We start from the raw sequence: 21150 nt of genomic DNA on the forward strand, positions 1-21150 counted from the left end.
TGCTGATTGGTTTCCCAAGGCTTAAAAAAAGATCCATGCCATCAAAATATCTGTAGTGGATAGTGAAACAGTTCCAGAGAGAACTTACTTTAGTCCACGCTGTGGTCTCCAAACCAGCTTTCAGACACACAGTGACAACAACATACTGTGAAAACAAACAAGAATTGAGGAAAATGTATTATCCTCGGTGACTTATTATTACTTTCCAGGAGAAATCCCAGGTCTCCCCTCGAGAGGCGGTGGGAGTCACTTTTGTGCTTTTCTTAGCTTGGAGAGATTTGGGGAAAATCACCTTCTTTGGTGCTGCCTTTTTCACAGCTGGATGTGAAACTGTCATTTGAAGAACAGGGTGACCTGGTAATACCTGTCTAGAAATCTTGACTCTGCAAAATTTCCGTTAGGAAATGAGGTAAGCCTTTCACAACCATTTTGAGCTTTAAGGAATCTACACTACAGAGTTGAAAGATTTAAAACAAATCATATGAAGAAAGGCCTTATATAAAGGGCTTCCAGAGGCAGCACCCACACGTACGCCACTTAAGAACAGTTCTGTAAACAGAGAGATAAACTTACCGTGTAAACAATATTTCCAACAAATAAATAGTCTGTGGCCTGGCCACTGGCCAGTGCAGTATCTGAAAAACAAAGAAGTTATTACTAACTTCTGGGGAAGAGCACTGCAATCTGTTTTGTTCAGAACATAAAAACAGACCTTTAGAAACATTTATCAAATTGTAGGGGAATTTCAAAAATTGCATCATCTGTGATTCTAATGCCTCCTCTTTCTGTGAATATTTTTCATCTTATATTTTCTCCAAATGAAGCAAACAAACAAAATCAGGTTTCTAATAAACTGAACCAAATACTTGATCTGTATTGAAATTTACATTTTTATAAAGATTAAAATCTGCCTTTGTGGGGTTAAACAAAGGGAAGAGTAAGAACATAATTATCTTTATTAATAGCAGCATTAGACTTTTTATGAGTGCTCTTTTACTATTTATTTTTAATTTTTGCAAATTGGAATTATGGACCAATAAAGGAAGATAACTACGTGAATACAAATCAATTCATAATTACTGAACTCAGAGAATCTTGGGGGATATTCACTACTCATGTTCTCATACGCAATTGCATGAACTTCTGAAGTCTATAAATTGGGGGAATGCAAGCAATCCAGTGAGACATCTAGATAATACAACTAGAATTTTGAAGCTTTAATTTTCTTATCTTTTCCACTTTTTTCCTTTTTATGGATGGCTCTTACAATGTATAAAACAATCACTAAGGCTGAAAACTCTAATAGAATTGTCTAACTTCCATCGGCTAGCCTGCTGTGAAAAGCCTGGTTATTATCCTGAGGGGTCAAAGCCTGTTTCAACATCAGGAATGGTTTCTTTGGATGGCACTGCTAATCTCCTTTTATTCCCTTTTATACTCAAATTCAGATCTGTGGCTGACAGACCAAGTATTATAGGGATTTTTGTGTTCAAATTTCCAACCCAGTAGCTGCCATACACACATATTTGGGTTGGCTGATTTACCCATCTGCTTGTTGAGGAATCTGACTCTTATTAAATATTCAAGATCTGTTTAGTTTTCTACAACACCAAAATGACCAAGTAGCATCATAGGCAGAATCTGGTCACTGTGGGGCCATAGATCAAGCTCCAGGGCATGGCCTTTCTCCTGATTCTAGATAAGTATATTTGTGGATAGAAGGAAAGAAGAACTGCAAAGTGACATTATGGGCTGTATTAACTATACACCTAAACTAAGAGACTGCTGCTGGGGAACATAAGAATTATCCAATGAGAACAGAGAGAGATGGCCACCGACTTACAAAGGAATGATCTGGAAATTTAGAGGAGACACTTGAAACTTAGGCAGAATTTCATTAAAAGGAAAGGAAGGAAAAAGTTCAAAACACCTATTCTTCCATTATTGAGCAATAAATAGGAATGAAACACTGAAACATGCTTAACATGGGTGAACTTTGAAAATCTTGTGCTAAGTGAAAGAAGCCAGTCACAAAAGGCCATCTATTGTAGGATTCTACTTCTTGAACTGTTCAGAAGAGGCAAATCTACAGAGACAGAAAGTAGACTAGCGATTGTCAGGAGGTGGGAGTTTTTTGGGGGTGGGGCCAGAATGGGAAATAACTGCTCATGGTTATGGGGTTTCTTTTTTTTTTTTTAAAGATTTTATTTATTTATTTGAGAGAGAGAGAATGAGAGAGAGAAAGCACATGAAAGGGGGGAGGGTCAGAGGGAGAAGCAGACTTCCCGCCGAGCAGGGAGCCCGATGTGGGACTCGATCCCGGGACTCCAGGATCATGACCTGAGCCGAAGGCAGTGGCTTAACCAACTGAGCCATCCAGGCGCCCCGGTTATGGGGTTTCTTTTGGGGGCAATGAAAATGCTCAAACACTGATTAAGATGACAGTTGCACAATTACATGATATATACCATAGAACTGTACCCTTTAAATGAGTGGATTTTAGGGTATGTAAATTATGTATTGATAAAGTTGATATAAAAAAAATTCAGTTCCTCAGTCACAGTCACATTTCAAACACTCAATGGCCACAGGCGGCTAGTGACTACTATATAGGACAGCACGGATACAGAACATCTCCATTGTCACAGAAAGTTCTACTGGACATTGCAGGCCAGAGCAGCTATGCTGAAGGTGGAAAGAAGTATAGGAACTGGCACATATTTTGAAGATGTTAGGATTTAGGATTTGGATGTGGGGTGGAAAAGAATGTGAGGAATCAAGGGTGATTTAAGGTTTTTGCCTGAGTACCTAGGTAAACAGTGATATCATTTACCTGATTCTGGTCATACTAATACAGGAATATTGATTAAAAGAGTGACACATTAAAACCTGGTACTGAGTGGTCAGTATTTTACATTCACAACAGGAAGAACAGGTAACAAAGAAGCATGATGCTATTAAGAGAGAAACAAAAGCATACAGAGGAAAATGAGGTGCTGAGGAGTCAGGTTAGTGGGGAAAAAAAATCCCAGCAATGAGCATTAGAAGACCATATTCCAGCCCTGCTCTCTTGTTCCAGCTCTACCATTATTTAGTTCCTTAAAATGTTCAGTTCTAAGTCTCATTCCACATCTCTAAGATGGGGATTTTATACTAGATACAGACGATGATTGATGACTGAATTATCACTAAGGTTCCTCTAAGAAAATTCTAAGACGATAAGGTCTGTGTTCTTCGCTGCTACATCAGCTTCTACCAGTAATGGTAGAAACTGGAGCGTTTCAGATCTTCCTGTTCAATTTAGCTCAGGGGGGTTTTCCTAGTCTCAGCCCATGTTCCTGAAAGGAGAACAATGACATGAGTACCCTGAAGTACCCACACTAAGCCCTAATGGAGTCCAGAGTCAATGCTGACCAGATGTAAGAGTTAGAAGGGTATGAGACCAAACTGAAAATCAAAGTTCACAGTCACGGTTTGACAACTTTTTGAATTTCCTTTTAGTACTAATAATTCAAATGTTGGCTGATGCATGTACTAAAAGAAATGAACTATACAAGGCATTTGTCTAATATGAAGGGCTTAGAATGTGTTTCAGATTTTATGGACATAAACAGAAAATTGCTAAGCCTCGTAAGAAATTCTACATTCAAAAGAGAGAGCAGGATGCCTGGGTGGCTCAGTTGGTTAAGCGACTGCCTTCAGCTCAGGTCATGATCCTGGAGTCCCTGGATCGAGTCCTGCATCAGGCTCCCTGCTCAGCAGGGAGTCTGCTTCTCCCTCTGACTCTCCTCTCTCTCATGTGTGCTCTCTCTCACTCATTCTCTCTCTCTCAAATAAATAAATAAAATCTTAAAAAAAAAAATTAAAAAAAAGAGAGCATGTGATTCTATGAGCACTTTACATATATTTGTATGCTTATTCACAGATGTAATACTAGTGTATTATTTGAGTTACTAATATGTAATAATAGTATACGTAATGCTCCTTTGCTATTCTAACTATATGAAACAGTATTATTATCTGCATAATCCAGATGAGAAAACTAGGGCAGCAAAGAGAAGTCAAATGACATGAGAAAGGTCATGCACTTAGTAACGAACTGTAAATAAGGGTTTGTTTTCATTACTGAGCTAGAAAAATGGATCCCAGAGAAAAAAAGAAAACTCCAAGAAGAAAAAAAAAATATATTAAAATGTACTCCTTTGAAATACCAACATCTAATGGGAAAGAACTTCCAGGAGAGAATTAAGGAGGACAGGTAATTAGGTTCCTGTGACAGAGATTCTGGGCCACATAGGAAGTAAATGCAATGCACAGACCTGGGGAGCAGCAGATACCCCCTGGAACCTGAGTTAGGTGGGCACAGCAGCAGTCCCAAGTTTCTCAACCTTGGCACTGCTGACATTTTTCCAGATAATCCTTTGTTGTGCGCGACTGTCCTGTGCATTGTCGGATGTTTGGCAGCACCCCTGCCTCCACCTGGCGGATGCCAGGAGTCCCCACTCACTAGCTGCGACAATGAAAACTTTCTCCAGACGTCGCCAAATGTGTCCTGGGGGTCAAACTGCCCCGTCTGAGAACCATAGCATTGGAGGTAAGACAAAAGAGGAACTGGAATATACAGAAGCATACGGAATATACTGACGTGAGAGTGTCTACTGTAGGAAGGGAACCCTCTTCACTCCCGTCAGACTAGGAGAGAATGCAGTGACCCCCAGTTGTCCCACGATCGATCGACAGGAGACTTTATACAAAGTGATGCAACTCACAACGCCAGATGGCCTTTAGAAGGGGGCAAACTCCGGGATTACCTGTGGGATTAAGAACTCACTTATGAGGCCAGGACCTCTATGAAGACCCTTAAGACTACTGAACGCTCTGTGGACAACTTGGTGTGGAGAGAAAATAAAATAGGGAAGACTAAAAGACGTTTTCCAACCGTAGCTTCTAGAATCTTATAATGCATTAATTTCTACCTTATCAAAAGAGTAAAATGCTCACTGGCATTAAATACAATGTTTACACTTGAGGTAATCTGAACATGCTTAAAATAACTTTTAGAGAAGACAGGATAAACCTTTTATTTCTGTTCATCATTTTGGAAGGATAACTCAGCACTGCATCTTAGTTTTCTGCTGAGGAAAGAGTATCTCCTGCCCCACTACAAACTCATACATCTGGAAAGAATTTATTCCTTGAAGGAGAAACTCCTAAACCTACTTGAGATTCTGGGACACGCCAAAAGTCTCAAAAAGATAGCATCCTTTAGACAAGTCACAAGTCATCACTCTGTACACCACGTTGGGGAAATTCCCACAGAATGGATTGTTCTCTTACGGTTATATTTCAACTGCTTTAGAAGCAAATACCTGTGGGCATCATCTTTGTTAAATCCTGCCAATAACATACTACTGAAGGAAAGATCAGAAGTCCTAAGAAATCATTTGTGAATGAATGCAGCAATATGCTACAGCTTGCTGATAATTCAAGTGTAGAAAAGCCCATTTAGACTGTCCAGTGTATTCCTGAAGCACGCTGCTGACAAATTCTTTCTTCCCACTTTACTTAAATTTAATATCACTGTTATGATTCCAGTGATCCACTCAGGAAAACATCTTTCCTGTAGTTTAGCTGTTTTTATTTTAGTCAGATATTTAAAATCACAAGTGATTTTTTTTTTTTTGAAAGGGAAAAAGTAACCCCCAAACCCAGGTGAGTGGTTCGAGTTCCGCAAGCCAGCCTTCAGAACATTATTTAACCACCATCTATATAAATGAGAGTGAGAACATTACTTCACACAAAGCAGCAAGGGGCGGTAGAGATGGCTATTTGGGTGGAAGGGGGCAGTGAGAAGGGAAGGGACAATTCGGGCAGAAAGGAAATCAGCCTGCACAGAGGTATGGAGGAGAGCGCCCCTCCCCCGCTGGGTCGAGGGTTGAGCTGTGGGACCCTGGTGGTGTGTGGGTGGGGGCCAAACCGTGCAAGGCTCTCAAGAGGTCCCTCATAAGAGAAACCCATCAAAAGGGCATGTGGAGAGATGTTGATCTCATCAAACCTTTGTTGTCCTGTCTTAACCAGCAGGACGCTGAGCACTTCCTAACAGAAGCCCATCATTAGCACACAAAGGCTTGACTGAGCAGGAGAGAGGTCAGGAGGATTAAGCTGCCTATTGCACCAAACAGCTGCTGTTTACCCCACTGGGACGGGTCGGCCTTTTGCAAATCAAGGATCAAATTCACCCAGATGAGAGATGAAATGAGAGAGGAGGGCACTGCCTCTCCCAAAAGTCCATAGGAAGATTTCCATAGAGTGAAGAACTTTAAGAGTAGGAAAAATTCCCCAACTACTTCAATAAGACAGAGTCACATTTAGAATAATACTGTGGCTCCATGTGATGTAAAACCCAATATAAGGATGGTGTTTCCTACGTACATCAAAAGTGTTAAACAAAGTGACAGAGTTGGGGACATTCTCCTGGGTAGTCCGCTCATTCTCTTAGAGGCCAATATCATGCTGGGGCTTTAAGATCCACTGACCCACAGCAGTGGGTGCCACTGTTCTTCGAGACTTATATTGTTTGCAAAATCTGCTTGGATCCAGGGGCCAAAATAAAGTAGGATTAGCCAAATGTGGTTTAGAAATAGTCACTCAAACAGACTATTGTGAACAACTGGGACAAAACCACATGGACCCTCCACATTAGTAGTGACAGCCCAAAATGGTTGCATGCAAAAACCTCTCTGAAAATATTTGTGGGAAAACCCACGATTTGTAAGGAAAGTATGTCTCATTTTCTAAGCAGACAGAATGATCAAGGAACTTACTTCAGAATATTCCAAAGGGCTAGGCTGGTGACATTTTATAAAGATGCCATTTCAATTAAATGCTCATTAAAAGCATTACATCATTACCCAACTAAACCACAAGAATGCATCCAGAAAAGGCTCTGACAAAAAGCAAAATCTGAAGACAAAGTTATAGCATGGTCCTGTACGGTCAGAGAAGACAGGATTTAATAATCAAGAAAACAGATGGGGTGAATTTATATGTGCATTTTTAATGAAGTAAGAATCCACGGAACACCTGAATTACAAATCACAGGCACCTCACTCACATATGACTCAGGAGGGAGAACTGAGGTGGAGGGGCACTGTTCTCTTGACATCCAGGCACCTGCCAAGAATTCTGGCTGCAGAGCAGATGCCAAGTTTCTCCTGCTTTCCCGTTCCCACCCTTTGGCTTCAGAGCTCTCAGCAGCTCTGGTTGAGAGCAGCCCTTATTCCAGAATTGCACAGGGTGTCTCTTCCCCATCTTACACTCCTAGCCTCTCAAGACTGCAGACGTTTGAAGGAGGTATTATGCCAACCAGGTACTACTGGATTAATATCAGGAGTGAAGAGGTATTCTAAGTTCCAAGTAACTCATTTACAAACTTTTAACAACCCACCCTGCTCAAACGCCTGGACTGCCTGGACTATAACTGAAACTATTCTTTCTGCTTCCAATGCTATGTATTCACCAAGAGAAAATTTATTTTTTCCTTTCTCTGTAAAGAGTGGTATAAAATACTGGAAAGAGTTTATAGGAGGTAGAGTTTATACAAGTGTTAGTGATTATAATTACATTCATAACCAGTGCTGGGTTAAGTTCCTGGTTATATAAGCCTTTTTTCCTGGATTTTCTCCTCTCTACTGCCATTATTGATGGATAAAGTGAAGGATACAAAACTCAAATTTCAATCTGTTTCTTTTTTCCCCCACTTTTGTTTACTAAAAATGGATTTTAAAAAGGTAGTTTTAAAAAAGGGTGGTAACAATGATGAAAAGTGAACTTGATGGCCAATGTCCCACAGCCACCTGTGTAGCCGTAGACTCATCTCTTGTTCTTGGGTGCATAGCTAAGTAACGTTCCCTAGCTCCTTGTACCCCGGTGGGGCCCTGTGACCAGTCCTTGCCAATCAGACATGAGCAGAAGTGATGGATCATTTCCCAGAGATGGTCAAGAGCAACCACTCCTTCTCCTGGTTCTGTCCCCTACTAATGTGAAGGCTGAGAGTGCACTCAGGGGTCATGCATGTATTGAAATGGACCCAGAATTCATTTTAACGAGGTATGGTAAGATACACAGACATGGAAATGATTGTCGTGAAGGACGAACTTTGTATGTAGAGATCCCTAGAAACAGGAGGCATGGATGCCATGCCAGGCCACAAGGGAAAGCACTGGGGTCAGAGGAAAAAGGAGAACATGGTCCAGAGCCTTTACTGGGGTTTTCAGGGGATGGAATGGACAAAGCAGGTAGGTATGTAGTTTAGGATTGGATGGTGTGAATAATTTCAGCAGGCTCTGGATTATAGGAGTGATCTCTAGTTGTCTGGTATCTGGCCCCAGGGTAATTTAGGGCAGGGGGAATATTACGTTGGTGCGTGACAATTCATAGAGGAGATGGTTGGGGTTGTGGCCTCCAGACTGGTTGATATGAGTATCAGAGACATTCTTGCAGGGGAGTCCTTCGCTCTCTCTAGGAACGAAGTAGCCCTGGGAGGGGCAGTCTCTCCAGGATCAAGGCCCCAATTATCAGAGCATCAAAAATGTGGGTAAAAAAATATGGAACATAAGAAAATATGCTCAATGCACTCTTCCAATTGACAGTGACATGAGTAAGAAATAAGCTTTTATTGGGATACGTTCCAAGATTTGGGGGTTGTTTGTTACAGTTTAGTCCCTCCCGGCTAATGCACCTCAATTCAACTTCCTGATAAAGTTATAAGGGTTAGTGAAATCGGGGAACTCTGGCTCACGCCTCTTAGAGCATTACACCAAACCCGACTGTTTCAAATATGGGTAACACAGGGCTTATTAAAAGAGACACTGAAACCTAAGAGATATTTAACTGAATGAAAACAATGGGCCTCCAGCCCAATTCTGTTTCCAAACACCCGCGCTATGGATTTGCCAGGCAGAACACAATGTCCGAGCTTTCTCTCAAGAGGTCATTGTGTTTATTTATTTATTTTTATTTTTATTTATTTATTTGACAGAGAGAGACAGAGAGAGAGAAGGAACACAAGCGGGGGAGTGGGAGAGGGAGAAGCAGGCTTCCTGCGGAGCAAGGAGCCCAATGCGGGGCTCGATCCCAGGACCCTGGGATCAGGACCTGAGCCGAAGGCAGTCACTTAATGACTGAGCCACCCAGGTGCCCCAAGAGGTCATTGTGTTTAAAACAAGCCCAAATAAAACAAAAAATGTTCTGAATTTGGAAACTTGGGTTTATTTTAAGTATACTACAATGGGGTTAGTAATGAGGTATTTAGATTTATAAGCTGTAGTTTCATTTGTACAAAAATCTAAAAAACTTCCAAAGTATTCTATCTTTTTAGTTTTTAGTGAACAAGCCCCGTTCACTTCACCTACATGCTTCGGGGTCTTGGGAAGACCCTGCACTACCCTCTGTCTTCTCAGCAGGGGTTCCAGATGGCGGAGGCCACATGGAGTAATCACCCCCCCTTTCTGTCCCATTTACCTTTTAATGTTCATCCCTAGATTGTTTCCATGGATTTCAGGTCTTTTCAAATCTGGGCGCAGTAGGGTAGTGACTTGTAAGGGGAACGAAATGTTGGCTTACTTGAAAATACAGCATTTTGTTGGGAAACTCTGTGGCTGCAATCGCACATTCTCCTGGCAGGCCCAGGTGCTACAGCCATCAGGTAGGTTCGGGCCGTATTCACTCGCGCAATATGGGCTCCCTACGGAAGGCTCAGAAGCCGATGGCGGCCCGGCACAGAGAACAGGCTCGTTTAGCTTTTCCTTTTCAATGAATAAATAACTGAGTTTAAGAAGTTGCAGTCTCAGAGAACAACGGCAGTCTTGCCCAAACTTAGCTGAATGTGAAGCAAGGCAAGTCATTAGGATTTACATGATATAAAATAGCTAAATTTTCAGTACCAGGTACAGATCAGAAGTAGTTCAAGCTCAGATGACCCAGTAATGCCACAAGCAGAGACAAGCAGGCTACGTTTCATCTTATACATGTGCACAGTTTATAAAACTGATCTTCTAGCAGCACATTTATTAAAAAGTATAAAACAGCCTTTGCCAGAAACCTCAAAAGACCTTGCTGCTTAATTAGTGCCAATAGAATAAGTATCCATATGGTAATTTTCCTTCTGAAAAGGGGTGGGAATGATTTCCAGGGTGTGGACTGTGAAGAATCCAGAAACAAATGTTTTGAGGAATTTTTCTCTGCTGCTAAGTATATTCTCTTTCTTCTCACCCCCCTCTTAAATTTCATCAAGAAAAATCTGAAAATTTCCTTTTTTTAAGTCAAAACTGATTCTACTTTCCTTTGCCAATAACCACATTCCACTTCAAGGAGGATTACTCAAATATGCAGACTTGATTCCACCAATGGAAAACCTGAGCGGCCTGATACCAAGGGTCTTGATGAATTTCGGTCCCCGCAAAGGTGACATCTCTGGTTTTAACCTAGACTCACTTTCAGATCAAAGGGTGGGAGCTGCAGACAGGCTACAGGACTGAGTGTAATGTTGTGATGGTTGGAAGAAATCTGATTTGCTGAATTGCTTGAGTGGAAAAATTTATTTTGAAACTTAAAATGAATCATCACAAACTCCATCAGCAAAGGAGTGCTTTGAAAGGTCTATCCAAAACCACGCAAAAATAAGCAAAGCAAAATTCTTGGAACCTTTCTAAGGAATGAATGACGGGCTCACACCTTCTCAAAAATACTTCTTCCCGACAATTATGCGCCCAAAGTGAACAACACTGGTATGTAAGCCTCTAAGCCTCTCTTCACAGATAGTGGAGAGAGAAGCCCCTAGTAAAATTCACCATCTTTGTGACATAATCCACAAAGTGTGGAACAATGAAATGAAGGACTCTAGGGACCTTAGCCCATTAGGCAAAACTCCTTTAGGGCCCTGGGTGTGGGGCAGAGTCTGGAGGACACCTTCAGGTGGGACTTGGGGGTGGACAGAGATACTCCTCTGTTAGATCAGGGTCCCCCAGGCCTTGAAAGTGTCTTAGTTCCTCTCAAATCAGTGCCATGTTCCTGCATTTCTTTGGGGGTGGGGTGATACATCATTCTAAATGGTAAGTCAAAGTGTAGCAGGAACTCATCTATAGTTAAGACAGTAAATCAGCACATATAAACAAGTAATCCAATCAGCTGCCATATCCCTGTCTTCTCAAACTTGCAATCTTTCTTGATTTCCACCACTGACTTTCTTTCTCCCTCCCACCCCCCCAAAAAAATTCATGCTCTTCCCAAACATTATGTGTTTTTCTACACAGCAGTCTTCCTACCTCCAACCTCTCACTGAGAAAAGTCTGCTCCCGGGTTTTCCTAATATGACCCTCACCTAACCCTAACCTCCCACCCTCCTTTCCAGCCACTCCCGACTACAGGTGCCGTTGCTGACCCAGAGGGGATATTGGGAATATGTGAAGACATGTTTTGATCTATTATAGTTGCACGGGGATGGGGAAAGAAGGAGGGAAGGTTACCAACATTTGCTGTCCAGCGTCCTGAAATGCTCATCAGGGCGCCCTACCAAGCCTGGAATCCAGGTACCCCCCAGTCCCACTTTGGGAAGTACTGCCCATGGTGTCTTCAGGTTTGTGTGCTTGCCTGGTTGGTCCAGGAATGCTCTCTCTCCCCAACTTTCCTCACATCTGTCCTGCCCCACTTGATCAGCCCCTCCTCATCTTTCAAGAACATAAATGTCACTTCCTCGGAGAAGCCTCTTCCTTGACCCACTGGACTGGGCTGTGTCCCCGCGACACACAGCACACTGGCCATGAAGCAGTGATAGACACACCTCCTGATCATCAGCTCTGACCTTCCAGAAGCTGCCGGGGGGTGGGGGGAGAGGCAGAATTTTGATGTGTGCACTCTCAGGGTCTGGCACATCGCAGATATGCTGTGATTCTGCTAAATCAAGAGGTTCTAAAAACATGCTCCCTCCTCTTCAAGCACATTCCCATTTCCTGGGTGTAACTCTCCTTACATGCTCCCTGCAATACCCGGAGACACAACTAGTGTTCTTGCCTCTAGTTCTCCTTCTACCATTCACCTTATCAGACATGATACATTCATTCCCCCAAAAGCCTCTGATCATGGTAGTCTCCTTGATCTAAAATCTAGGCTGGGGGCACCTGGGTGGCTCCGATAGTTAAGCATCTGCCTTCCGCTCAGGTCATGATCTCCAGGTCCCGGGATCAAGCCCCGCATCGGGCTCCCTGCTTGGCGGGGAGCCTGCTTCTCCCTCTCCCTCTACTGTTCTCTTCACCTAACTCTTCATCTAACATCTTAAGTCCTGACCTCTTAACCTCACATTCAAAACCCTGTGCTGTCCAGCTTTCACCCACCTTCTCAAACCTCTTCCTGTCTTCCACCCTTGCAGGGATCAACTCCTCGCAGCTTTCCACATCTGCCCTGATATTCCCCACTTTGTTTGGCTCTTCCTTCCATTCTTACACATCTCGATCCTACTTGGACTTCCAGGCTAAGCCTGGATATTACCTCTTCTATTAAGTTATTAATAATCCCAGATGAAAAGCAGTTTTCTCTCAGCTCTCTGAAATCCCACAGCACATTATCTGTATTTTACTTGAGGCAATTATTTTCTACTTTGTACTAGAAGTTTCCATGCATGAATCTAGTTTCCCTACCAGACCACAAACTCTTTGACGGTAAGACCCACATTGATTCATTCACTTTTCACCCTTAGAATCCACAGTCTCTTAGACATAAATATTACATGAATAAGGTTAATGAGCAATGATGCAATCATCTTTGCTATGCATTAATAGAATTTAGAAATTAATTCTAAAATATTCATTTGCTGGAGGAAGCCAACTAATGAACAAGCACACCAATGGCCTTCTATAATTCTCTGCCAAATATAATTAATATTTGCAATTTATTTCATCTTACACATTTTTACTCAATGGGTTAATGTTTACAACATAATTAAAAGAAAATCTCTATGCCAAAGGCTTAATACATACAATGAAATAATGGCATTGATGATGATAGTGATGATAATACAAACTGGAAAAACTCATCCTATGGGCTGGCTACTAGGCAAATTGCCAAATTTGAGGGACATGGATAACGGTGGCAGAAATGGACTTGAAATTCACTTGGTGTTATCTCTCAGGTAAATTAGTAACTTTTGGGAGTCTTTCTGCTTTTAAACGCAGGATATTTCAGGTGAATGAACAGATTTACATAGTGGCATCTAGGGAGACTGTAGCAATTCCACCATGAACAGCAAGCTGCAATTTCAAAGCGCATAATCCTAACTCCAGGATTGGAAAACCATTTCCTCTACTGCAGAATGGACCACATTAGTAGCAATTCAATGACCATCTTATAAATCTTCTGAGAGTCCAAAGGCAAGCACTTTGGATTTAGGACCAGAGTGCAATGTCTAGATAAGAAGGGTAAGGGGCCTGGAGATGGTACTTGTGGTCCAGTCCATGCTGGTCCCTGTGTCTTCCTAAGTATGGGCTCAGGGATAAGAGGACAGCTGTCCAAATTGTTCTTAAGCTCATCAGACAAATTGCTTCCCATCCCCAGTCCATCCTGCTACAGTGATGGCAGCTTATATCACCAAACTGGCGGAGCTTCTAAAACAAACCACATTCAACACTCTTCTATTTGTAGCCCCTACTCACTCGAAATAAATAAAAATCCACATTGAGCAAAGATGAATCACAGGAAAGCTTTAGAGTTCAAAGGACATGATTTTGCTAGGATGGCCCATGTTGTGGCGGGGGGGGGGGGGCGCGCGGTTAGAAGCAGAACATTTTATTTCTTGATCTAGAGACTTAGGGACCCTTGAAGGAAAAGGAGGTCGGATGAAACTCAAAGAACAGGTCATAGGGTGTAATAAATTGGCTGTGCATGCATTTTCTCTGTCGGTATTTAATAGGTTAAAGAATATCAGTGAGGATGAACCATTTCTGTTTGAAGCACAAAACAGATTGACACAGAAACAAAGAGGCTTGGAAGCTTTATAGTCTCTGGTTCTCTGAACAATAAAAGGCCTTGTCTAGTCAACATTTGGAGTAATTTTTCCCTAGGGGATTATTACTATTTGAGAGGGATGAAAGAGGAGCGTTCTCATGATCCATTTCCCTTTTCTGAGACGAAAAGATGCGTCTCTTTAGGAGGCAACCTTTTGGGTGTATTCAGGAGTGTGAGCAAATACGGGCAGCCATGTTTCTCACACGTCCTCTTCCAGCTGGAGGAAAGACTAAAACCAGCGGGGAGAATCAGGCCTCAAAATTTAAAAGGTTGCTTGAAAAGTGTATGTCAAGGAAAGGAGACTTTTTCAAGAAACTAGGTGTAAGGTTAGACTCTCACAAGATTTGAGTGCTTCTGCATAGAGGTATGTGAGGTTGGAAAATGAAAGCCCAAGAAATTTACAGAAAATGTCAAACTCGTGGACGAGAGGCATCGATGTTTCATTATAGTACAGTGCTTTGCTTCAAGATCCTCGACTCAAACAGTTATTAAAAATACAGTTTAGAATTTCTAGCATTTAAACTCTCCAGGCAACTGGAAAGAAAATGGGCTCTCAGAGCCAGAATGGATGAAACCTACAAGCTATAAACTGAGCCCGAGCTCTCATTAGATTTTAGGTATGTTTTTCTTCTAAAATGTGTTCTTGTGATCTCTCGGTCTGCAGAACTGGGAAAAAAAAATTGTGAACAACTGGCACCAGAGGGACTGCAGAGCTACTTGCTGGCAGTTGAGATCATGAAGCCGTTACCATGCTCCAGCGCTTTCATGGGAAACCAGAAGAGGATGAGGGAGTGGACCAAGGCGTTGATGCAGTGACCCCAGAAAACCTAAGGGAAAACAAACCAAGGGAGTCAGGAGCTGCCCACAACTCTTGACCTCTGTGCAACTCAACAAACGCCTCATTGTGAAGGATACTGGCAGTGGGCTGCGTCGCTCCAGAAGTAGCGTATTATTCTTGAAGTTAAAAAAATACCGATTTCCTCATTTTTACATACAAATGACTGGACTGTCTCCAGATAATATTACCTTGCTGCAAAGACCTAAATATATATGCACATATACATGGGCCAATATACAATCTGTCCACATCCAAAAAATGAATTATAATCCTTTTTTTTTTTTTTTTAGGATCACAAAAAGACAACAGACTTTTACAATCATCTAGAAAGAGAAAGGTATTAGGTCAAAATTGTTAACAAGAGACAGGAACTGGGGACTTTTTGAAAGCATTAAAAACACTTTAAATATAGATTCCTACGCTCTTTTGTTTTGCTTTTTAAAATCCCTCCCGAGCAACTTGTTAATTTCTAGGAATTTGGTTAATATCATGCACATTTAAAAATTCTCTTTAACACTTCAAAGGTCAAACAAAAGAACACAAAGTTTAGTTTCTTCTAAATTAAGGTTTCACAAATGCATTTCAATGATCTTTTTAACTACTGAGATGACAGAACTATTATACTAAAGCCAGCTTGAATTTATTTTAAAAATCTAGATTGTTCTGGGGATTGTCATATAGTTTGATCCTAAGTAGTGGTGGGGAAACAGAAAAATGAAAAAAATTGTAAGACAATGGGATTTTCCCATTTTTAAATGTTCATTTTTTTCTTCCTTCTCCCTAACCTCTTCACCTGTGCCTTCAAAAAACAAACAAACAAACAAAAACTCCAAGGTGTCTGCAAATAAGTCTCAGAGCATTCTCAGCTCTTTTAAGTAGCTCCATTCCCAACTTACTTCCCATCTTACAGGGCCTTTGAACTCAAGCTCTATAAAAAACAGATTTATAAAAAGAATGCAGAACCAAAAGGCCCTGCTTCCCATTGATAAAATCATAGTAAACAGGGACTGATACAATTATTCATCCGAGTCTTCCTGTGTATGGAAGACACTAGGACCAATAGGATTCATTTTATTTTTTCCAGGCTTGGATGTGCCTGTTATGCTTTCCTCAAAATAAGGCAGCTCTGAAAGAAGACTATCAGTAATACCTGGCTCAAAACAAAAGCTTCAGAGATTGTTCTCTTATGGAGGACTCCCCTTGGCACCCTTACCGAGGTCCCGGGGGTACCCAAGCAAATCATGCACACAACCGGTGCCCAGTAATTTCACTGACCTCTGTTAAAAGGTTTCAATGAACCTCTGTTTCAACTTCCTAATCTCCCCTCCTGCACAAACATCTAAGACAGAAACATGGTAATACAGGCGACCTGCTCCAAGCCAGGCACATGTCTTCCCTCCTGACTGGTGGCCCTCAACCACTCTGCCAGTTAGCTATGACTGGCAGACCCCAGGATGTCCCCTTTGCCCATCCTGACTGCAGAATCCTGGCAACACCTAACCCAGCTTCTGCTTGGCCCTTCGCAGGATTATTTATACCTTTCAGGTCTAGGGGCTTTCTCTCTTCTGATTCTCCAGTCTGAAAAAAAAGATACCTATGACTGACTTGATTCCTGTGTTGACATCTGGCCAATACCTTTCAGGTCTAGGGGCTTTCTCTCTTCTGATTCTCCAGTCTGAAAAAAAAGATACCTATGACTGACTTGATTCCTGTGTTGACATCTGGCCAATTTTTCTCACTAGCTAAAGAAACATTTTCTTTTAAAGGAAAAACCAAGCCACAGTGGCAAGAAGGCTCTGTTAGGCAAGCTCCCAGCCCACCTCAATGCAGGGTTTTATGAAGGGTAAGGGGAGCCTCTGTAGCTGATCCTAAAGGCCCCGGGGCCATGGGTGCTGCTGGCCACACGTGGAAAAGAAGAAAGGAGTCAACAAACAGGAACTGAACTTGCAGCACGGAAGCTTCGTTTCCGAGCTGGCATCTTGAATTCACTGGCTTGCTACACTGGCAGAGGGTGGGGGTCTCACCTCTTCTCGAATGTTCTCTCTAATGCATTAGCTCTCTCACAGGCAGATAACTAGAGCTGGAAGACATACAGCAGGGCTTATGCCCTTCTGAGGTGACAATTCTGCAATAATACTGTGTACCTTTGTGTTGAAGCCTTCCGCATTCTGGGTGATTTTGTAGAGCTGTGGGAACCTGAGCATGCTCTCCTGGGTGCAAGACCTCTCGAAGATTCCCAGAGTGAAGGGTGGTAGTGCGGTGAAAATCTGTATGGAGAACAATGAGCCATTAAAAGAGGACATTCCGATTCACCTGGCTTAGGTGTTTCCATTCTGTGGAATGATGACTTAATTTTAAGTCAAGTCCAAACCTGAGATTCAGTGATTCACAACTCCCCAGACATCCTCCAAAGAAAGTGCATGAAAGACCGTTTTTAATTGTTAATCAGCATAAAATGAATCCACTGGACATTAAAAACAACACCATAAATATCTGATTAGCTAAGAAATCATGTTAAATTAACAACTACCTTCCTTTGCCAAATGAGCAGTGATTTAGGTGGCTTTGTGAAGTGTCGTGCTTCCCGTGAGCATTGGCTGAGGCACAACTTTACAACTTCCCATCCTGATCTTATACTCAGGTTTCAGGAAGCACGATGTGCTTCATCCATTTATTCATCTGACAGACATTTATTGGGAATGAATTATGGGCCAGACACTGTGATAAGCACCAGGAATAGGTATGGAGATTTAAAGACAGAAGAAGAAGGAAAAGAAGCAGGTCCCTGACCTCCAGGAACTCTGTCTACTGCAGAGGTGGAGACGGACAGCCAGCAGCAGGCATATAAATAAACACAGAAAATACAGCACTCTGCAAAACTCATGGAGGAGAGGATGGAGAAGGAGAAGGGAGAGTCAAGAAAGGACTCTGGGACCAGAGTGCCTGACCTGTAAGGTACTGGACCTAGGGGATTTGGCAGGAGGAAACGGGATGTCGGGGAGAGGGGCACAGAAGGAACGACTCCCCTGAAACAGGCACCCATCATAAAGTTTCAGGTCTGAACACATGTGGTACGTTTGGGGGTGGGGGTTGGACTTCTAAGACATCCAGGGTGCTGGCTGGCTGAGGACAGGGCACAAGACAGGGCTGGGAAGGAGACCGCAAGCTCCCATGACAATGAGTTTCTTGGGCAGAAGGTGCCTTCTGAGACTTTTAACTTTACCTGTAATCTACAGGAGGCGGACACACTCATATTTGTGTTTTGGAAAAAGAAAGCCAGATCCTGAAGAAGAGGTTTGGAATAAAGACATCATTCCAGCCCAGAGGGCACAGCCGTCCTGCAGGCCATTCTCTTACTTGGTTCTGGGAATGGCTCACAGACTGGGTCACTCACTGCTAAGCATCAGCATTGAGCAAATCCATACCCGCAGACCCAGGAAGCCCTCAAGCCCGTGGGAACTGGACGTGTGCCTCTGAGAACACTGTGTACACCAGTTACTGGGAGCCTGAGTCCAGATAAATAAGCCTTTTCTAAATCTCTTACGATAAAGCAATCAGAGATACGGTGGAGGAAGGCCAATAAAACTTGCAGGCTCCTCTTTCACCCTGGAGCAGAAAGGAAAACAGCCCTGGGATGTCAGTGTTCTCCAGATTTCAAGGATAAAAGGCAAGAGTGGTCATACTCGTCTCTTTCACAGGAATACAAGTTGTCTGTTTAAGGGAGGCGCTCCTAACAGACATCTCAGAAGCTTTGCACACTCTTAGTACATCAACTCACCCTTGTGGTTTTGCTTAAATGTGCTATCATGCCACTTGATACCGCCATCTTGTTTTTTTTGTTTTTTGTTTTTTTGTTTTAACATATCAATACTTTAATTTTTTTTATTCTTATGTTAATCCCCATACATTACATCATTAGTTTTAGATGAAGTGTTCCATGATTCATTGTTTGTGCACAACACCCAGTGCTCCATGCAGAATGTGCCCTCCTCAATACCCACCACCAGGCCAACCCATCCTCCCACCCCCTCCCCTCTAGAACCCTGTTTGTTTTTCAGAGTCCATCGTCTCTCATGGTTCGTCTACCCCTCCGATTTCCCGCTGCCATCTTTTTTTTTTTTTTCTTTTTTACTTGACTTTCTACCCACTTCAAAGCGTACTACCCTTCACCAATGGCCAACTACCCGGTAGGGCCTACGATATTTTCACCCTGCTTACAACATACCACGTACACATACATATACTGTTTGGGGATCATTCTTTGTTGTTACAGAAACCAGACATTATTACACATTTTCCTTCATCATATTTCTCTCACAAAACAACACACTATGGGATGCCCTTCAAGTCCCCTGGGCTTGACACTAATGCAATCTTTCTCATGCCTACATAGTAATTCATAGTACGAAGGCACCGTATTTTTTAAGCTATTCACCTACAGATAGGCATTCATTTCTTTCCACTTCTTTGTTCCACAAACATTATATAAAAAACATCTACAATATATTATAATATATATACTTTATCTTTTATTTCTATGGGAAAGTTTCTCAGAAACAGGGTGGTGGGGTAAAAAGATACATTTATTGTAAATTTTCTAAGATGCTGCTTGGTTGCTTTCACAAGAGGTTTACCTTTCCCTTCACAAAGGACAACAGTAATCTTGTCCCTGCTTCCCTATCAGCAATGGGTGTTATATTTAATATTCTCCAGACTAAAAATTTGGAGATATTAACTCTTACTTTAAAAAATTTACATTTCTGGGGCACCTGGGTGGTGCAGTTGGTTGATCGTCCAACTCTTGGTTTTAGTAAGTTTGTGATCTCAGGGTCCTGGGATTGAGCCCTGAGTCGGGCTCTGTGCTCAGCGCGGAGTTTGCTTAGAGTTTCTCTATTTCTCTCTCCCTCTGCCTCCCCACCCCCTGTACTTGCTTGTCCTCTCTCTCCCTCCCTCTAAAATAAATAAATAAATCTTTAAAAAATTTACATTTCCCTGACAATCGGTGCGTTTGAGTATGTTTTTATTTGTTGGACATTTGGACTTGCAATTTTGTGAATGGTCTAGTCAGGTCCTTTGTCTGTTTTCTATTTGTGGTTTATCCACTTTTCTAAAGGTTCTTGGAGTATAACAGATAACCATTCTGTCTTCATATTATAAAGTTTCATCCAAATGCACTCTGTCTCCTGACTTTATGGTTTCTCCTGCCGTATAAAAGCATTTAATTTTTATATGGTCAAGAATAGCTTTGAGAGTCCAATTATGGTTATGAAAGTTTTCAGGAGTTTCTTGCAGGAAGCTTACAGTTTCCATTTTTCACATGTAAGCCTTAACATATCTGAATTTATTTATCTATGTGGTGTAAGATAGAAGTCTAATTTTATTTTTTTCCAAATAAAGAGCCAGTTGTTAGAACACAATTAATCCAAACATTTCCCATTAACCTAAAATAGCACCTTTGACATTTATTAAATTCTTACATACTACAGATCTGGAATCCAAAACTGGAATTTACTTCTGGATTCCCTAACTTATTACTCCAGTTTCATGTCAGCATCACATTGACTTGGTTACAACAGGTTTGTAGTATAGATTGATGTTTAGTAGAGAGAAGTTGACCCTTACAATTGTTCTTTTTTGTACTTTACATCTTTATTCTCAGGTATGTGTTAATTCCATTTATACTTCAATATTATTTCATGCAACTCCCCCCCCCCCACCAAACAATCACTGGGATTCTATTTGGAATACATAAATTTATATATCAATTTAGAGGAGTTTTTTTTATGATACCATCTTCTCACACAAAAGAAAGCCTTTCTATTTGTTCAACTCTATTTTGTATACTTCAATAAGATTGTGGATTTTTTTTTTCTATTTGGTACTGTAAAAATTATTCCTATGCAATGTATATGAAAGTAATTATTATACCTTTGCATTTCTAAGTGCTCATTGCTAGAGTTAAAAAAAAAAAAGCTATTGATGGGTGCCTGGGTGGCTCAGTTGGTTAAGCGACTGCCTTTGGCTCAGGTCATGATCCTGGACTCCCGGGATCGAGTCCCACATCGGGCTCCCTGCTCAGCTGGGGGTCTGCTTCTCCCTCTGACCCTCTTCCCTCTCATGCTCTCTGTCTCTCACTCTCTCTCTCTCAAATAAATAAATAAAATCTTTAATTAAAAAAAAAGCTATTGATTGCTAGGATAGAAAAAAGCTATTGGTCCTTATATATTTATTATGGATCTAGTCGCCTTACAAATTCT

At 41.7% G+C, this 21150-nt stretch overlaps 1 protein-coding gene across 1 annotated transcript in view; it reads right to left on the reverse strand.

Annotated features, from left to right (window-relative positions):
* The window catches only part of ATP8A2 (ATPase phospholipid transporting 8A2), a 604495-nt gene that overhangs the window by 162905 nt on the left and 420440 nt on the right, over positions 1-21150 (reverse strand). The window contains exons 29-32 of the mRNA XM_035003669.1: positions 17038-17160; positions 14804-14882; positions 574-635; positions 89-145 (exon numbers count right to left, since the gene is read on the reverse strand). Coding sequence (XP_034859560.1) covers positions 89-145; positions 574-635; positions 14804-14882; positions 17038-17160 — 321 coding nt within the window. The remainder of the gene's footprint in view (positions 1-88; positions 146-573; positions 636-14803; positions 14883-17037; positions 17161-21150) is intronic.

Source organism: Mirounga leonina, unplaced genomic scaffold (genome assembly GCF_011800145.1).
Source record: "Mirounga leonina isolate KUSES-001 unplaced genomic scaffold, KU_Mleo_1.0 Mir_127, whole genome shotgun sequence".
Lineage (NCBI taxonomy): Eukaryota > Metazoa > Chordata > Mammalia > Carnivora > Phocidae > Mirounga > Mirounga leonina.